At 36.4% G+C, this 15,621-nt stretch overlaps 1 protein-coding gene across 6 annotated transcripts in view; it reads left to right on the forward strand.

Moving 5' to 3' along the window:
* Window positions 1–15,621, forward strand: part of SPIDR (scaffold protein involved in DNA repair) — a 247,544-nt gene that overhangs the window by 191,939 nt on the left and 39,984 nt on the right. For 4 of the 6 annotated variants that reach the window (XM_032222617.1, XM_032222619.1, XM_032222618.1 and 1 more), the window contains exons 11-12: window positions 12,084–12,245; window positions 13,313–13,388. In XM_032222617.1, the coding sequence (XP_032078508.1) occupies window positions 12,084–12,245; window positions 13,313–13,388 (238 nt within the window). The remainder of the gene's footprint in view (window positions 1–12,083; window positions 12,246–13,312; window positions 13,389–15,621) is intronic. The other 2 variants (XM_032222620.1, XM_032222621.1) reach the window with 1 other exon arrangement.

The raw sequence follows: 15,621 nt of genomic DNA on the forward strand, positions 1-15,621 counted from the left end.
TCGGATACATAGAAGCCAGCTTTTTAGGATCTACATGCCATCTATAGAACATCTTATAAAAGTTTTCTCTCAGATTTTGAGCTTGTGTAAATTTCACATTTCTTACCCAGATTCTTTCCCATCTATCCAACATTATTGGTTCTTCAATATTTTGAGCCCACTTTATCATACAATCTTTAACTAATTCTGTTTCCGAATCCATCTGTATTAGTACATTATATATCATCTTTATATGCATTAAACTTTGATCTCTTATTTGTTTAAACAAATTATCCTCAACTTGGATAAAACCAATTTTTTGATCTATTTTCCACCTGGCCTGTAATTGCCCATACTGGAACCATGTTTGAACTACCTTCTCCTCTTTTAATACCTCTAAAGATTTTAGTTGTAGTACCCCCCTTTCCAAAATGAGAAGCTGTCTGTAGGTAATTCTATCCTGTTTTTGTGCTATATTCATATTTTCAATTGCATGTCTAGGAATTGCCCACATGGGTATCTTGTCATTTAATTTATATTGGTATTTTTTCCAGACCCGCAGTAAAGCATTTCTTAAAATATGACTTTTAAAATTCTTATCCAATTTTTTGTTGAATAACAGGTAAGCATGCCAACCATATACCAGATCGTGTCCCTCAATATTCAGTATTCTCTCATTAGTTAAATGTGTCCAGTCACTAATTACAGATAGCGCCACTGCATCATAATATAGTTTTAGGTTAGGTAATTTCAAGCCACCTCTCTCGCGTACATCTTGCATTATTTTCATCCCTTGGCTTCTTTCCTGCCCATACAAATTTGTTGATACCCTTCTGCCATTCTAAAAGATTCGCATCTTTTTTAAGTATAGGTAACATTTGGAAAAGAAATAAAAATTTTGGTAAGATGTTCATTTTCACTGCCGCTATCCTACCCAACAAAGATAAGTGCAATTTCTCCCATTTTTTCATCTCTATCTGTATACTATGCCAAAGTGGTTCATAATTATGCTTATATAGTTTCTCATTTGAAGTTAAAATATTAACTCCAAGATATTTGACTTTTTTGACTACCTCACATCCTAGCATCCCTCCTAATTCTTCCTTTTGTTTAGTGTTCATATTTATAGCTAATATTTTTGTTTTTCCTAAATTTATTTTAAAACCGGACACTTGACCATATTGATTAATCGTATTCATTAAAACCATACTGGATTCCTGTGGTTGTTCCAATATTATGACCAAATCATCCGCAAAGGCACGCACTCTGTATTCTTGCTGCCTAATCTTGATCCCTTTTAGACCATCCAAGCCCCGTATTTTATTCAACAATACTTCCAGAGTTATAATAAACAATAGTGGGGACAAAGGACAGCCCTGTCTTGTACCTTTTCCAATTTGAAAAGTGTCTGTTAAACTTCCATTGACTATGATTTGTGCTGTTTGCTGTTGGTATATTGCTTTAATTGACTGTAAAATCTGCATTTTTTGCAATATCTTCAACAGAAATTGCCAATTAACTCGATCAAAGGCCTTCTCAGCATCCAAAAATATGAACGCAGCAGGAATTTGGTTGTTCTTTCCCAAATATTCTAATGCATTAATAATTAATCTAACATTACTTTTCATCTGTCTCCCCTGTATAAAACCTGTTTGGTCGGTATGTATCAATTGTTGAATAACCAGCATTAGCCTATTTGCTAATATTTTAGTAAAAATTTTGTAATCTACATTAAGTAATGAGATAGGTCTATAATTTTTTGGTTGGGTAGTATCTTGATTTTCTTTGGGTATCAAAGATATAAACGCTGTCTTCCAAGATGGACCATTTCTAACTGTAAGTTTTTGTAGTAAACCGCTGTCAGACCATCTGTACCTGGTGCTTTCCCTAACTTTAATTGCTTAATTACCTGCAAAATTTCCCCCGAGGTTATTGGTTGGTTCAATTTTTGCTTGTGCTCTTCTCTAACTGAGGGTATTTTCTCTTTACCTAAATATTTGTCTATATCTAAACCGTTAATTTTATCCCCTTTATACAATTCTGTAAAAAATTCCCAAAATGCCTTTTGAATCTCCTCCTGTTGAAACACCTCCTTCCCTCTATAAGTCAATTCAGATATATTTCGAGTTTTCCTTTTTTTCCTAATCTGATAAGCTAACCATCTGCCAGGTTTGTTTGCGTTACAAAAAGTATTGTGTTTTGCATATAATAAACTAGTGGCTACCTGGTCAGAGATCAACATGTCAAATTGAGATTTTAATATAGTGACTGCTTCCTTAACCTTTATATCGCCTGGATTCATTGTTAACTCCAACTCTTTCCTCTTAATTTCCTCTTCCAGTTCTGTTCGTTTTAGCCCTTGTTTATATCTATGTGTTTTATTTATATTCATCAGCACTCCTCTCATATACGCTTTACTTGCATCCCATACGAATTCCATAGGTGTACCCTTATTCATATTCGGAACAAAGTATTCAGATAACCATTTTTTACAATCATTAATATACTTTTCATATCTAAAGAAGTTTTCATTCAATCTCCAAGACCTTCTTGCCTGCACTGCCCTTCCCAATTCCATCCAAACTGGGTTATGATCCGAAAGGACCCTAGCCGCAATCTTTGTCTTCTTCACCCTAGAAAGCAAATCATTAGTGATTAATATAAAATCAATCCTTGAAAGGGATTGGTGTCTATCAGAAAAGAAGGTGAAGTCATGTTCCTCTGCATTTCTTTCTCGCCAAATATCTCTCAATTCAAAGTCGTCCATCATGTCAAAAAAAGGTTTGGGTAGCTTTGCTCGCATCTTAGTATTTGGGTGAGAGGTCTTCTTATCTCTTTTAATGTCTATCACACCATTCCAATCACCCAGTAGTATACAAGACCTATAATCCCACTGTACTAATTTAGCATGAAGATTTCTATAGAATCCATCTTGCTGTTGATTAGGAGCATAAATTCCCAAAAGTAATGTCTTTTTCCCTTCTAAGATTAGATCTAACGCGATATATCTTCCAAAGGGATCTGCTTCAATTAATTCAGCTTTGATGTCTTTTCTTAAGTATACAACTATGCCATTTTTCTTTTCCATAGCAGAAGCTACAAAATGTTGACTGGTTGATTTGATATGAGTTTCTTGCAAACAAATTATATCATTCTTAAACTGTTTAAGATAGTGAAATATTTTCTTTCTCTTCTGTGGAGAATTCAGTCCATTGATGTTCCATGTTAAAATCTTAGTTGTCATCTTTGGTTACCTGAAGCTTTTTTAGAGCCTCCTGCATGGCCTGTTTAACCTTTGGCCTAGCTCCTCCCACGGCTTCTGAGCTTGTTGCTGTAACTCCTTGATCGATGGCCGGTGATTGTTGAGGTTGTTGCTTTTTAGCTTGTTTTTCCATTCGTCTGGTAGTCATACGGCTGAGTCTTTGTTCCATAACACCTTGCCCTTCTAGGGAGGGGAGATGGTACATCTTGTCTGGTAGTTGTGTGGTTTGCTGTCTGTCTTGTCCTTCTTGTGGTCTTTCTCCAGATCCAGATGGTGCAGGGTGTCCCGCCTTCAAAATATTGTGATAAAAATCTCGAGCTTTCCATACAGAGTTGAGATGATATCTTTGACTGTCAAATGTAAGTATAATACCAAATGGCGCGTCCCATCTGTACTGTATCTGACGGTTTCTGAGTTCTTCCACTAAAAAAGCATAGTCTCTCCTGGCTCTTAGCATTTGAGGTGGTATTTCTTTCAAGACAGTCAAATCCAGGCCCCCAATTTGGAGCCTAGTGTTATAAGACTCTTGTAATATCATGTTTCTGAGCTCTCTTGTAGTGAAATATATAACTATATCTCGGGGGAGTTGCTTCTGTTTTGCCACCCAAGAATTAATGCAATAAATTTTGTTGATCTGCCAGTCAAAGTTAGACCCCGGTCTTCCCACCAGACAATCAAAAGCTTCTGAAAGAATCTGTTTCAAATTCTCCTGTTTATCCTCACGCAGCCCCCTTACTCTTAATGCCAGCTCCATCTGCCTGTACTGTATCATAATAATTTCTTTTTCAGCATTTTCAACTTTTTGTTGCACCACCTCAGTTTTGGATGTCAAATTGGTATTAGCTTCGTTAAGATCCTCTAGACTATCTTCAATTCCAGAAACATGTTCTGTCAGTACAGTTACAAGTCCCAGCATATCTTCTTTCATTTTAGCAACCCTGGTATCAATTTTTTCATACAAGTCAGCCTTAAGTTCTTTTATCTCCTCTTTAATCTCCCCTTTTATCTTCTCTTTGAACTCTTTCAGTTTGTTTTCCACTTTAAATGTCAGCATGTTATGAGCTTCACTCAGTTCTCTCAGGAAGAGTTCTGTAGTTAGTAACTCTCCAGTAGGGGGCATAGAGGGCGATGGCTGTGACTTTGTGCCAAGTATTTGGCGGCTGAAGAAGAGGGCAGTTTCAGATTAGGATTTGGTTTTGATGCCATTCCAAATTTTATCTTCAAGCAATTAGGAAAACTCTACTGGCCCGCTATACAGTTGTGGAAAGAGGTACCTTTTTTCCTTTTTATAAACTTCGTAGGACTTTGCAGAAGGTTTCAAAAAATAAGCATTGTAACGAAACAGTTCAGCATATTCACCACTGTTTTGAATGTCTCTATATTAGCAAAGAGTCTTTTAAAACTTTAAAAGTGAAACTAATTAGTAAAGATCTGTTGGCCAGCTGTGAGGCAAAATAATTCACTCCCTTTCTTTGAATTTTTGAAACTCCGTATAATTAGATAAACATTGTTACTCAGCAATTCAACTGGCTCGTCGCCATTTTAGACGCCTCTTTAAATAGATAAAATAACGGAAGAGGATCTTGTAAAAAAGAAGCTAGGATTTAAATAAACAATTAATGCTCTCGCATACGAATTCTGCTCGTTTTGAAATCAAGTAATTCAATCTTTGATCTGAGTGGGAGGGAGCTTACTTTGAGCTGCAAAGCAGCTGGAGAATTCCAGCACGGAGCAGTTCTGCCTTCAGCTGGCCCCCCTTCTCTTTGCAGACACAGAAGCTGCAAAGATCAGAAAGGCATTTGCTCGACAAAACTTCTCTCCTTTCCCTTCTTTTCCTGAAGAGTAAGGTGTCTGCCAGATGTCTGATAGAAGATCATCTGAACAGATAACGCGACTGGTATCACGGGAGCAGCTATGTTTAGCTGCTTCTATCAGTAAGTCCCGCCCAGGAAGTCCCCATGCTGAACAATTCTATTTGGACAGGTGAATACAGTGCTAATTTTGGAAGTCCTTAAAACTGCCTTGCAATATCAGTCTGTGGAACTTGCCCCATAGATCATTAGGGTTATTTGAGTGACTCAGAATAGAAGCAAGTTTCAGAGTAGAAGTCCTCCAAGGTTCCATTGTTTCATGAATTAGTACTTCAAGGTGTGTATGTGATGTGTGTTTTCTTAAATCTTTGTCCAAAATCTCAGCGCAAATATATCAGATTACAAGATGGAAATTTGAATTAATGTTTTGGCTACGTTACACTTTGCACATACAATCAACTCTCCCAGGTTTTAGAGCTGAATACTAAATAATACATTCTTTGAGCTTACTTATCTTTGGACTATGTTTTGTCTTTGTTGCCTTTTGTCTGTTTTTGCTTCTTTATGCTTTCTGTTTCCCCTCAGTACCTCTCTGGATTTGACCTTGTGCGTATATCTATCAGTTTGCTTATGAGAATAAAATTAAGGACTAGAGTACACAAAACAAATTATAGTTCTAACTATAAGTATTCCTCAATTTATGATCAAAATTGGGAGCAGCATGCTGGTTCCAAGCAGCCAAATTCTGATTATTTGTCTATGGGGATGCTATAGAACTGAGCTGTTAAACTCCCGGCCCATGGGCTGGATGCATCACACGGTGGCCACACCCATGCCCATTTTAGCAAAGGGGCAAGGGAATCCCAATACGTCACATGATGCCACTGTGATGACATGAGTTTGACACCCCTGCAATAGAGTATGTAGAAGGCTGCAGTCCTAAGGACATTAGTTAACATCAGTTAATTTCAATGGCTTGATTTTGAATAAGCCTACTTTGGATGAAAGTGTTAATGAAGACTATAGAGAAGTATCTGAATACTTCATAATAATTAACAGTGTTAATTTAAGTAATATGCTCTTGCTTCTTGAGCAAGTAATTGTGGCTGTGAATTAACAGAACTGTTTTTCCTCTCAATATTCACCAAGCCCTGTCAGAACAATACATAAATAAATCTTACTATGTTGATAGGAATATCTGTTGAATTATAGGAAAGCAGGAATACAATTAGTTTTATTGCCTGCAAAAATAACCAACAGGCTGCGAATAACAGAGTTGGAAGGGATCTTAAAGGTCTTCTAGTGAACCATACTGGGGGTGGGGTTGTAACCAAGACCACCTATATGAATTATACTCAATTATAGCTAGCAACCTGCACTGACAATAAAGCTATATGTTACACAAGCTTTGGTTTCTCCAGTCATATAAGGCTGTGAAGGATAGACTATCAGAAAGACAAAAAAAAAACCATGTCTCTGAATTGTGATGCTGAAGAAAATTGTTGAGAATACTTTGCCCTGCAGGAAGAAATAATTCAATTCTAAATGAAATAAAACCAGGCTGCTCATTGGAAGCAACATGGTCAAGCGTAACTGTTTTGGATACATAATGTGAAGATATGAGTTATTGGAGAAAGCCCTGATGCTTAGAAAATTTGCAGACAGTTGAAAAAGACAAATTACTGAGATACTTTTATTGATGACTTATTATTAGAATTATTTTATAAGAAATTTAAAAGATGAATACGACTGCTGAGATGTGTCATATTGCAAAAAATAAAGAATGGAAGTGCAGGTGAATAATGCAATATTCCATGTAGAAAGGCCTAAAAAAGAAGGCTCATCACCATTTTAAACTCTACTTCATTAAGTATGCATATGCTTTATGTAATTTAGATTAATTTGTATAAAATAATCTGAAACAGAAAGCAATATTTTGAAGAAAATTCACTTAATTGATAATTAGTTAAACACGCATTAACCATATTTCTGTTTTTCTCATGGAAAAGCCCTTCAAAATCCACTGGTTAGCCATGTTCCTAGACAAGAGTTGTTATGTGAAGCTGAACTAACTGGAAAGACATTGAAAAGGAACATAAAGTTTCAGAATTTGTGGTTTCTTGATAGATTTTGCACAATATCAAAAATTCATTTCTGTATGTACTTTGATGTAAGCCTCATGAATTCAGAGGGACTTTAATTCAGTTGTGTATTTAGGAATGCATGATAAAAATGGTACTGATTTCAGCAAAACAAAACAAAAAATCCCAAAATTTGTTTTCAAAAACAACAGCTGCTTGGTAAATTCTAGCTTGGATTTTAGTGCTTATTCCTTCAAATCTGATGCAGTTCCCTCAAAATGGGATTTTGCATTTATTCCCAGAAATACAAATAATTAAATTTCTTGCCAGTCATAAAGTACATTGCTTTCTTTTAGATGAGAAAACTTCTCTGTAACAAATATATTTTCAAGTTGGTTGTAATTCTGACTAATATTATTCAGGATTTAGTTAATATGGCTTTGTATTACATGTGTTTATGCTTATCAAAATAAATTATGAAAGAACACACAACAGCCAAAACATTATTCTATGGAGGTGTGAGAATATTCTAGAACTGATAAGAAAGATATTAGAACTAATATGAAGTTTCTTTGCAGAAGAATTACTTTTAGAATTCTAGTATTACAGGCTAGAAAAGAAAGGGCTTTATTTATTTTTCAGTGCCTGCATATCTGATTGCCTGATTCTGATTGCTCTCTAGATAACGTATGCCGTTGGTGGAGGGCCTTTGTTTGTATTAGAAAAGTTCAGATAAATTAAATCCACATTGGGTGGAGCCTTGAGGGTTGCTGTTTGATTCTAAGACACACCAGTAGAAGCTCCTTGAGCTCCACCCCAAGACTTGACCAGGCAAGTTGTTAGATTGGAACTCTGTGGGCAACCTTGTGCTTGTTTTGATTAAAGGAGTGGAACACAAGAGGTCTTGTTAAGAGTGCATGTGCCTCCTCATGCCTTGTTCCTTGCTAAGATGCACCTAGAGATTGTTTTCCTTCAGGGGGTAAGCATAATTGCCAGGCATAATTCCAACATCACTGCATTTTGGAAGAGCAAATGTCTTCATGGATTGCAGGATATATGGACTATACTCTTATTTTCCCACCAACTTCCGCTTCTCTTTTTACCCCTTCTCTATACTTTCATTAAATCAGAAAGTTAACAGAAGACTGAACAGTTATTTCCTTTCCGTTTATTAAATGTATTTACTTGTTCTGTATTTTTGCTTTTACAATACCTATCTGAAAGTATTACTGCAAATATCAAATTTTACTTTTCCCCCCCTTTGGGTCTTTCTGTTACACTGATGTCTTCAGAAAAACATTTTTTTTAAAAAAATGTTTACTTTATGGAATGCATTTCAGTCTTAATCCTTTGGAACAGTGAAAATTATAAAAAAAACCACCAACCTCATTTCCAGGTTTCAGGGCACATGTGTATAATTACTGATGAAAAAAGTAATTTTCTATCTTTCCTAAGAAAGATGACTAATTAGGAGGAGGTATGATGGGATGATACCATTTCCATATAAACAGTGGGAAATGAATAAATATGAGCATTACAATCTTAAAAAAATAGTGAAAAGTAATTGGCCTCACCTTCTCGCTCCCCTGCCTCCAGCTCTTTTAGGGAATTAACAGAATATTCCCAAGCTTTGAAATGGGATTTTTATTGTTTGCTCTGAACTACTTGTCACTGAGCTTAATACACTTACATCTACTTACTTCTGATGCTTCAGGAATATCTACATGTTACAAATAGCCTTCCATATCAAAACAAAACAGTCCTATTGCAAACATAAGAAATGTTAAGAAGAGATTTAGTCTAGCATGCCAGATATGAAAGGGTTTATTTATTGTTTTCTTCAAGCATTCACTTGTACAATTTCCTCCAATAGGCCAATAGGCACATAGATTTATTTTTACAAGAAAAATCAGGTGGTGGGGATATTTTAAGCTGCCATTTTTCTTATCTCAGATAGCCTCTGCTTCTTCGTTCCTCCCAGTGAATCATGTGTCTTGAGTATCTTGTTTACCTGTCTTTTCTCACACCCTCAGTTTTATGTACTCTCTAACTACACACCTAACAGTCTCTCTTTGTGTTTGGCCATCTGCATATGATTTTGAAGTAGTAATTGTGGAGAAGACCCGGGACAATTTCCCATCTGTTTTTATGTTCAGCTATAAGTAAATAGCTTTTTCACAAATGAAGGCAGATATACTTGTCCCAGGTATATAACATCAAATCTGGTTACCAGGACCAGAAGTTTAGCCTTCTGAGTTTTCGGATTCGTGCTGGAGCCCTTCCTTGAGGAATTGAGAAAAAGAATAGTTCCTTAGAATTAATGAATTGTTTCTGTACAACATGTTTTTGTATTTATTCAAATTTCTTCCTTTTGGGGGGTTGAAGGGAAATATTTCATCTGTAGGATTGCGTAGGAGGGAATTCTGATAGTCAAAGTCCCAATATATGTAGAGGTCACTCATATGGAGAAACTGATGTATGACAGTTTAACTAGTAGTAATTATTGTAAATAAGAATTATGTATGAGAGTTCAAGTATCTCCACTACAAATTGTCTACAAGATCTCACAGAAAAAGAAGAAATTAAAAATGAGTATTAATGAATTATAGACACTAAAATTATTTAAAAAGCAATAGGTGAAGAGCACTTAAATCAATTCTTAGTTAAAATTGGCAGATAAAAATAGTTTCTGTTATTTATCAGTACAGTTGTAAGTCAAGTCATCACATGACCAGACCCAGTTTTACAGCCATTTTTTCTGTGGGTCATTAAGCAAATCATTGCCGTTAGTAAGCAAATTGTAGTCAGTAAGCAAATCCAGTTTCCCCATTTGATGTTTTCCCCCATCTGGAAAGGTTCTAAATTGTGATCACATGACTGCAGAACATTGCAGCTGGAAGCCCGTTGCCAAGCACCCAAATTGCAATCTTGTGCATATGCAGGTGGTATGACAGAATTGTGAAGACAGGTTGTATATCACTTTTTCTGAAGTCATTGTAACCTTGAACCATTATTAAGCAGATGGTCATAAGTGAAGGACTTACCCGTATATGAGCTGCCATTTCATTTCGTCTATTTAGATGCCTGAATACCAACATATTAAATCTTTAAAAGGTTAAAAAATAACAGCCTGTTAAATTTTTAATATAAATAAAAAAGTTGAAAGATTTCCAACCATAAAAATTTGATCAGCACATTTAGTTTCTGCCAATCGACTTGATAATTGCAGTTTGCACCTAATTATTTTTCTAAGTATATTTCAAAGTAAGATGCATTTCTAACATGAGGCCAGATCATGTCAGTCTGCCGTAGTCTAGACTCTGCTCTAAGCTGTGTTGATAACAGAACAGAATAACAGAAGGGAAGGATCTTGAAGGTCTTCAAGTCCAGTGGTCACCAACTGGTGGTCCATGGATCACTGCTGGTTCGCGAGAAAATTTCTGCAGAAAAATTATTGTATTTTTTATATTGCACTAAATTAGGGGTCCTCAAACTATGTCCCCTGGGATGGTTACGTGCAATGAACATTTGTGTTGCTGCAGAGAGTCTCGCTCTTTGGGATCTTTTTATGTGGGTCCGAGGGGGGCAGAAATTCTGACTTGGGGTCTGCTTTGGCCTCCTAGTGTGGGGCTTTGGGCGAAGGCTGGAGGGTAGTGCTGCTGATGGCAAAGAGCCAGAGGACCTTGTTCCAGTGAGACTGCATCATGACCTGGAACTGTCTGATCAACTCAGCTTGCTGAGCCTCCAGGCGCCGGTACCTGGCCTTGCACTCCTGTAGGTCTTCCCTCTGTTGGGGCCCTAAGGAGAGGTGAGTGACTGGGGGGGGGGCAGTAGAGGTTGGCAAAGTGCCCCTCAACGTGAGTGACATCGCATTGGCCAGTCACATGACCACATAGTCATATCCACCTAGCTGATCATTAGGAAGATCATATTAGTGGTCTGCAGGATTTAAAATTATGAATTTAGTGGTTTCTGAAGTCCAAAAGGTTGGTGATCCCTGTTCTAGTCCAACTCCCTGTTCAGGCAGGAAACCCTATCATTTCAGACAAATGGTTGTCCAATCTCTTCTTAAACATTTCCAGTGTTGGAGCATTCACAATTTCTTGAGGTAAGTTGTTCCACTGATTAATTGTTCTAACAGTCAGTTCTAGGTTGGCTCTCACCTTCATCATTAGTTTCCATCCATTGTTGGAATCCATTAGTGATAAATTGGATCTAGGGGAAAGGCATTTATTGTGGCAACCAAATTTAATATGTTTTTGAAAAATGCAGCCTCACCTATAACAGATCAAACATGGCCAGATTAGCTACTTACTATTAACAATATATTTGTATTGCCCCTAAGCTTCACCTGACTTACATGCAATATAAGTAACATTTGCATATTACCTGCTTATTCATGACATTGCAGGTAACCTTAGTTACGTATCTTAAATTATTTCTTTGGTGGCTTTAATGTAAATGTTAAAAAGAAATTGGTAGTAGAACATAAACCTACAAAATAAGTTATGGGAAGATACTATTGAATAGAGGACTGATCTGTCTAGTGTATTATGTCTAATTTAACTGACTTTTCGGGGTAGGAATTTCTCTATTACTATGTTTTTGCTGCTTCTCTTAAACTTGACACCCACAGAAAGGCAATTAGGCAGGTGACATTGTGTTGTACTTCACAATTTCCCAAATCTTTTGTCCTTCTCCATAATAGCTAAGATTCATGTAAATTATTGCTGAAAATTTCTTAATGTACTTGGTTGTCTTTTTAAAAACTGAAATACTTAATAAAGTTGTTGATTACCAGTTGCTAAATATTCCAATAACATTAGAATTTAGGAAGTCAGAGTAAAAGCAAAATTTCTCTCCTAGAATTTTTTTTTAAAAAAACCTGAGATGATCGAGGTATAGAAATAGTGTGCTGCTAATGAGATGTCATTTACATACTCTTTGTAGGTTATGCCTGTTGGCTCAGGACATCTATGGAATATTTAGTGAAATACAGCTTCCCGTTCTATGTTCCTCTTCACAAGTGATAGAACAATACAGAAAAAAATGGGAAGGAAAATGCTGTTGTGTTTCTAGACTGAAAATTTTGCGAAGAGTCACCAGGGGAAGGTAAAAAAGTCACAGTAATTCTTTGCATCTAAAGGTGAAGAGGCACCAAAAAACCCAACAATTCTAGTATTTCTACTAGCATAGCTCAATGAATTTGAATAACATTGTACTCAATTGTTACAAAAAAAAAATTGTGCTCTTAGGTTGAAAAGTGTTATTACCATGGAACATATTCCGTGGCCCTTACTGTTGTTGTACACTTCATTTTTGTTCTGCTGTTTTTGAGAATGGATGATTAGCACTCCATACAGTCATTGCTAAAGCAACTGGATTAATTCTATGTAAGGCAGTTTCTTTGTTTCCTGACATCCTTTCGTGTTATTGTGCTGATTCATTCAAGATTACCTTTCTTCCCAAAGTTAACCTGAATACTTTACAGCTGTTTAACAGAAGATGACTAATGAGAGATTATGATAAAAGAACAAAAAGTGTGCTAAATTTTATTATTTAAAATGCTCTGTGTTGTTTTGTGTTGTGCATGTCATTTTGTATAGGAAAAGAACTAAAAACACAATAATTTAAATAAAAATGTTTCTACTGCCAGTAGATGTTATAATTGCACTGAGATTAACATATTTGGTTTCAATGTGCACTGTAGAAAATAAAAACCATATAGAAAAACTAATCTTTACTTTGATATCTTACCCAAAATATTAAACGTATCATTAACTTGTTATATTGGATTTTCTGTAAAACTTCTTTCAGATTAGCTTTCCACCTTCCACTGCTTCCTTTACAACTTATTTATTTACATGGTTTCTGTTTTGCATAATTAAATTATAGGTTTAGTCATTGTTGCATTGTATTTTAATTCTAGATATATTGGATTCTCATAGACATATACCATTTCATCTAGAATGGCTTCCACATCAATGTATTGTGAAATTTCTTTTACCAGTGGTAGTAGTAGTACAAGATTCCATTGTAATTCAAAATAATTAAAATACAGATGCAGTGTCAGCAAAAAAACCAAAAAAATATTTTGATAGTATGTTTCTAATGATTATACTTTTATTGTACATACATAGATTTTATCATATTTGTGCTTTGTTTACTTGTTTTGACAGAACTCTAGGGCTTTTTAGTCTGATTGACAGTCTATCACCTCTTCAAGTTCCAGGCAAGAGACAAGGAAATAAAGCAGTAAGATACTTTTAGACTTGTTTTTTCCCCGAAATAACCATATAAATAAGATTTCCTTAAGAAATTATTTTCTCAATTCCCTCATTATACTTTAAACATTGTACTTTCCTCCCTTAATATAATATCACCAACAATTACTGATCCAAGTTATTTGGTAATGTGCAATAGAAAATATTATAATCTTCATTTTATGGAAAAGTATTTAAATTTAGAAGCAAAGAGTCCTAAAAATTGAGATTCCTGAAGGAACTTAAAAATGAAATTTTTACATGAAATTCCAAATTAGTTTGATTTAACCTAGGTTAAGGTGACCAGACGTCCCGCTTTTGGCGGGACAGTCACGATTTCGCACAATTTGTCCCGTGTCCCGTGGCGTTCTTAAAAAGTACCGATTTTTTTTAAAATTTTTATCTTTACCAATGTAAAGAGGCTGCAAGGTCGTGGCAGATACGGGCCGCCAGCGGGTCTTACTTATTTTCTAGGATACATACAAGTTGTCCACTATGTCCTCCATATTCGGGGAGAGACACTCGCTCCCACGCAGCACGATCACGCCGCAGGTTTTCAAAGCCACACGCTTGATTGGCTTGCAAACGTCACGAGAGACGGCTTCTGAAGGAGGACAAAAAGCGCTGTAGCTGCGCCTAAAGAATAGCCATCTCTGTAGGAACGAGAATGTCACTCATCCCGGGAACTTGCACGGCCTGTCTTCTAGGACCTACTAGGTGCGGTACGGACAATATTTTGCACCGGCTGCGCTCGGTCCCCAAGCCGTCCTGTGCCGCGTTCTGCTGGAGCCAGACGGTAGCGGCAACAGCAGCAGGAGAAAACCTGAGCTTGTCAAGCCACCACAGCGAAGAGTCCCCGGAGGAGTCGAGAGCCTTGCGAGAGGGTGATTGCGAGCAACTTCCACCTGAGGGAAGGCGAGAAGGCGTGGGGAGGGAGCTCGGGTGGCTGCCACAAGTTTGCTGCAGAAGGGGGGGAAGAACTATCCCCCACCTTCTTTTTCTCCCTCTCTTCCTCCTTTTTGTCCTTTTCTTAGCAGTAGTATGGAAATTGTCAGTTGCTTTTGGACAATTTTTAATATCTCACTATCCCCCACCTCCTCTTTCTCCCTCTTTCTCCTTTTTGTCCTTTCTCCTCCTTCCCCCCAAAAAGAGAAAGAGAGGGAGAAAGAGGAGGTGGGGGGATAGTGGGATTCTTGCTGCTTTATTTTCTGGATTAATTGGTGGAAATATGCTCTCATTCATGATCCATTCCTATGACTTCGTGTATGTTCTATAAATAAATGTACAATAGTTATTGGTTTTTTTTCCATCATATTTTTCTTACAAAAAGATGGAAAGGACTGTTGATGGAGCTACCTGGCATTTGGAAGGCAGGATTGCTCAGGTAGTCCTCGACTTATGCCTGGTAACTGAGTGACTGTTCAAAGTTATGACAGACCCCTCCCTCCTTCCCAAAAGGTATTTACGACCTTTTGGGAAGTTCTGACGCCTCATGTTCTGACGCCTCATGTTCTGACGCCTCATGTTCGAAGTTCTGACGCCTCATGTCTCCCCTGCAGTCACTCCATAACTGACCCACATTTATAGCCATTTGCAGCATCTTGTGGACATATGACTGTGACTTACATTTTTAAAAATTCTATGCACAATACTTTGAAATGTTTTGTGCATAGAATTTTTAAAAATAGTTTTACTTCAATTTATTCTGTGTGGATTCTTTTTTTAAATTGTCTTAGACTATTTAAAAAAAGATTTTATCCAAAATAAATTGAAATAAACCATTTTTAAAAATTCTATGCACAATACATTTCAAACTATTGTGCATAGAATTTTTAAAAATGGTTTATTTCAATCTATTTTGGATAAAATCTTTTTTTAAATAGTCAGGAGTCATTGACACTGAATTTGCACTTTTAATAATCAGGAAGCACATACTGAGTTTCTTTGAAAGAAAATCCAATAATTTGTTTCCTAGTATAATTTGATTGCTTATTAGTAACCTATGGCTATCACTAAGTGTTGTAGCTTATGATTCTTGATGAATGTATTCTATTTTATTTTTCTTTATGTACACTGAGAGCATATTCACCAAAGACAAATTCCTTGTGTGTCCAATCACACTTGGCTATTCTACTCTACTCTACTCTACTCTACTCTACTCTAGTCTAGTCTAGTCTAGTCTAGTCTAGTCTAGTCTAGTCTAGTCTACTCTACTCATTTCTATT

The sequence above is a fragment of the Thamnophis elegans genome, chromosome 8 (genome assembly GCF_009769535.1).
Source record: "Thamnophis elegans isolate rThaEle1 chromosome 8, rThaEle1.pri, whole genome shotgun sequence".
Taxonomy (NCBI): domain Eukaryota; kingdom Metazoa; phylum Chordata; class Lepidosauria; order Squamata; family Colubridae; genus Thamnophis; species Thamnophis elegans.